Source organism: Sphaeroforma arctica (genome assembly GCF_001186125.1).
Source record: "Sphaeroforma arctica JP610 unplaced genomic scaffold supercont1.240, whole genome shotgun sequence".
In the NCBI taxonomy this organism is placed as follows: domain Eukaryota; class Ichthyosporea; order Ichthyophonida; genus Sphaeroforma; species Sphaeroforma arctica.
In genome coordinates this window covers 96,960-100,394 of record NW_014040318.1, presented here as the reverse complement: position 1 = coordinate 100,394, position 3,435 = coordinate 96,960, and the positions used below count along the sequence as shown (strand labels likewise).

General features: G+C 42.8%; 1 protein-coding gene across 1 annotated transcript in view; it reads left to right on the top strand.

Moving 5' to 3' along the window:
- The window catches only part of SARC_04349 (hypothetical protein), a gene marked incomplete at its 5' end in the record, with an annotated part of 5,902 nt that extends 3,219 nt beyond the window's left edge, over positions 1-2,683 (top strand). The window contains 4 exons of the mRNA XM_014301835.1: positions 147-295; positions 877-1,097; positions 1,644-1,832; positions 2,486-2,683. Coding sequence (XP_014157310.1) covers positions 147-295; positions 877-1,097; positions 1,644-1,832; positions 2,486-2,669 — 743 coding nt within the window. The remainder of the gene's footprint in view (positions 1-146; positions 296-876; positions 1,098-1,643; positions 1,833-2,485) is intronic.
- Positions 2,684-3,435: the final 752 nt, after the last annotated feature.

The following is a 3,435-nucleotide window of genomic DNA, read 5'->3' as shown; positions in this document are numbered from 1 at the left end:
ATATGTGTGTGTGTGTGTTTTGTGTGTGTATGTGTATGTGTATTTCTTGTCTGGACAGGTGCACTCATATAACACGCAGCTATACGCCTACTCGATCCCCGATGTGAGTGTGTAGTCTCAACCTGTGCACCGCCCTTGCTCCACAGCTTCAGAGTCTTTATCTGTGTGCATCAATCTGCACCCGGAGGTGGCGCTGGAGCGGATTTTGGCTTACATTGAAGGGATGGATGCGGATGTTACATGGCCGTTGATGCTTGGTGCTACCGGGCTAAGCCGTGCGGCTGATGTTGCAACCGTAAGTTGTTCAACACCATATGTGAATGTGTACTGAGGCTTTGAAGGTGTTGGACACTATAAGTGCAGGAAATAATTCCAAAGTAAAATATATATGGCGTTTCATGGCTGGTTGTGGAAGAATATACCGTCTGATCAAGATTTATATACTTGTGTGTGGTCATGTTTTTTGTTTGAAAATTAATTGCTGAGCTCATGGATGATCCAGTTCGAAAGACGTGTAGTCCCAGAGCAGTATATCAATACGGGTTCAACAGAAGAGCAGACTTCGAGTATTTACATAGCTCTAATCCACTATCATAAGTAGCATACGCACCGCCTGAAAGAAACTTAGGTCATGCGTTAATATGAGATGGCTGGAATGTGCTATGCCAGTTGGCTTTGTTCATTGTCAGCGTTCAGTAGATGGACTGGTCTTGTCACTCTATTCCCAACTCACTGGTCCGCTCCCACCAGCTCATGCGTATGCACCAACTAGCCAATCAATATACCGTCGCATTTGGTGTCAATATTTTGGAACACCAACACCCCGGAAGGATGTTATCTCAACACATTTCATCCCCACCGGGTTCGTTCTATCAGAGGGCACTTAAACACGTGCAGACACCAGACCTGAACAGTGACGATAGCACACAAGACACTTCCTATTCGGACGCAAGCGCGGGAAGCCACGACTATGCTGAAACCGGATCATCTGCTCTGTTTGTAATGGAGGACTCGAATGTTTACATCGACCCATTGGCCCGGACGACAATCTTCGCGAGATCACTAACACGCATTACGAAGCAGTTGGTGGGATCAAGGTGCGTGATCGTCCAGGGTTTGCACGCGGTATAGCTGTAAACGTATGTACCGCTTCGTCTAGGGTACTGTACATCTTCAATCTATGGTGCATGAAAGATGTGTTTTGCTACGTATGTATGCTATACTTCTTGTGTTAAACTCTATACTACTTGTGTTGAACTCTATACTTCTTGCGTTAAACTCAAATCGGGTCTCTGCTGAGTATTACTATATTCGTCTGTCTATTCTCGATTACTCGGATCAGCTATGTACATACATTCCAGGGAATAAGCACTGCCATCGAGGTCGGAGCCATTGTGACAAAATTGCAATTTGTTACACTTCTTCTGATGTGCCTTACTGATAATTCTGAGAGCTTAGAAACATCCCGACTTAAGTCCTGATTTACATCCATTTGACCTTTCACCGCCCCTATAGTTGGAAAAATAGTGGTTCACAACAGAATGCAGACTGAATTTATATATCATTTTAGCGGAGAGCTTGTGTTGTCATAATATGTTTTTGCTACTTTACTAAAATTATTGTTACCGAATCCGTTTGCTCAGCACTAGATACCTGGAAGTTGTGGTCGCTACACTCAATGAAATACTTGAAGGAATGTCCTGCGCCGATTTGGAAATCGGTATTGATTGTGCTGAGAAGCGGTACACCATAGCGCAAGTTGCGCAGCTCTACAGCGCTTGGCTAGCTATAAGGTCTATAGTGGAGGCACTTACCCACTACGATCACCACAAGTAAGTATCTGCATCAAGCGTTGAGTCTGCTTTGTCAAGTTTGTGAGAAATACGTGTGGGACGTTGGGAATATATATTTACAGTGGTATGACCAAAGCATACGTTACACGCAGTATCGGTAGACAAGTGAACTACTTGGTAGTTTGTATAGGTACCGCGTAGACGAAATCCTAACTGTAGTCAACGATTAAACAGCATTATCACAACCCTGAATATACGGCAGAATCATGCTCTATGCAGATCGTCATCAATACAATACACCACATCCGAAGCAGGCAACGACATCACCAAGTTGTATCAGCTATTATTCTGGTTGTTAAGGCATGCTACAATACGCAAAGAATTTCATCGTAGTATTCGCAGAGATAGAAATAGCCATTGTAAACTCATCATGTTCCAATTCTCGACAGATTGTGTGATTCTGCTGCAAGCGTCGTTAAATAGTCTTCATATGTTGCTCACAAAAAAATCTTCGTCGCGACGACAAGCGTTTCTATCGTTTAGAAAAGTTCATTTGGTCGCTAAAGAGCTTTTCATATACTGAAATATATTATTTAGTAGCACTGTATCCATATTTCTCCGATAGTAACGACTCTAGTGTGATTACAGAGCATCGCACAAACTGACATACAAGTATCTTACAACAATGTCAGAGAGCTGTACCCAAACTGCCAGGCGAATGAAGACTACGCTGAAGTAAGCAGCCAGCTGCAACGCGCTACAGCATCGTTGAATGCAGTGCTGGGTTTACGAACCATAAATAGCATGCCGGGCATGGTCCTTGACGTTGCCAATGATATACGCAATAAACTGGCTGCCCATTGTTTAGCTAAATAAAGAAGTTGTAACAATTAATGTCATTAATATTTCGTATAATTATTGTCGCATCTGGCTTTCCTTTTTGTATCTTAGCTTTCGGGCGGATCACCAGCCCTTCTCAGAGTCAAGTGTACTGAGAATCAACCGCCACAGGCATACATGCCGTATCGTTAGTGATGAACATGTCACCTTTGTATCCAAAGGCACGGGCGAGATCAGCTCAATGTTTAGTCTCGACGATACTTGATAGAATGTGTCAAATAGCGGTGTTGGCATATTCGCCTTTAGAATGACATTGGATGTTGCACCTCCACCAGGTGATTTCGCGCTTTGTTCTGGATTCCACAATGCAATGCTCACATTTGAAATTTGTCAGCAAATAGATGTTCCCCATACCCGCCGATAGCTACATTTGTATATAATGCAGCAATGTCGTGTTGAGAACAATAGTGATATTCTTCCATTATAATCGATCAAGGCCTGTGTTTCATAGCAGCTTTAATAAAATCAATGCAATGGTATGACCGTTTCTCCCCGTGCAAGACAAGCTCGGATATATCGTTCCTCATAATGATGGAGGATGAGAGCGCAAAAGAAATTAAATTATATGATGTGCCCAAGTAGAACGATACAATAACAAGTGTGAATCGAAATTGAGTTGCATGGTAGACATATGCACATCATGATCACTTACAATATGAAATATTTGTATGTCGTTCTCATATCTGCTAGCCCAGTAAGTATGGTTATTTTCGCGCATCTGCTTTGGCCGGTGATACATTTT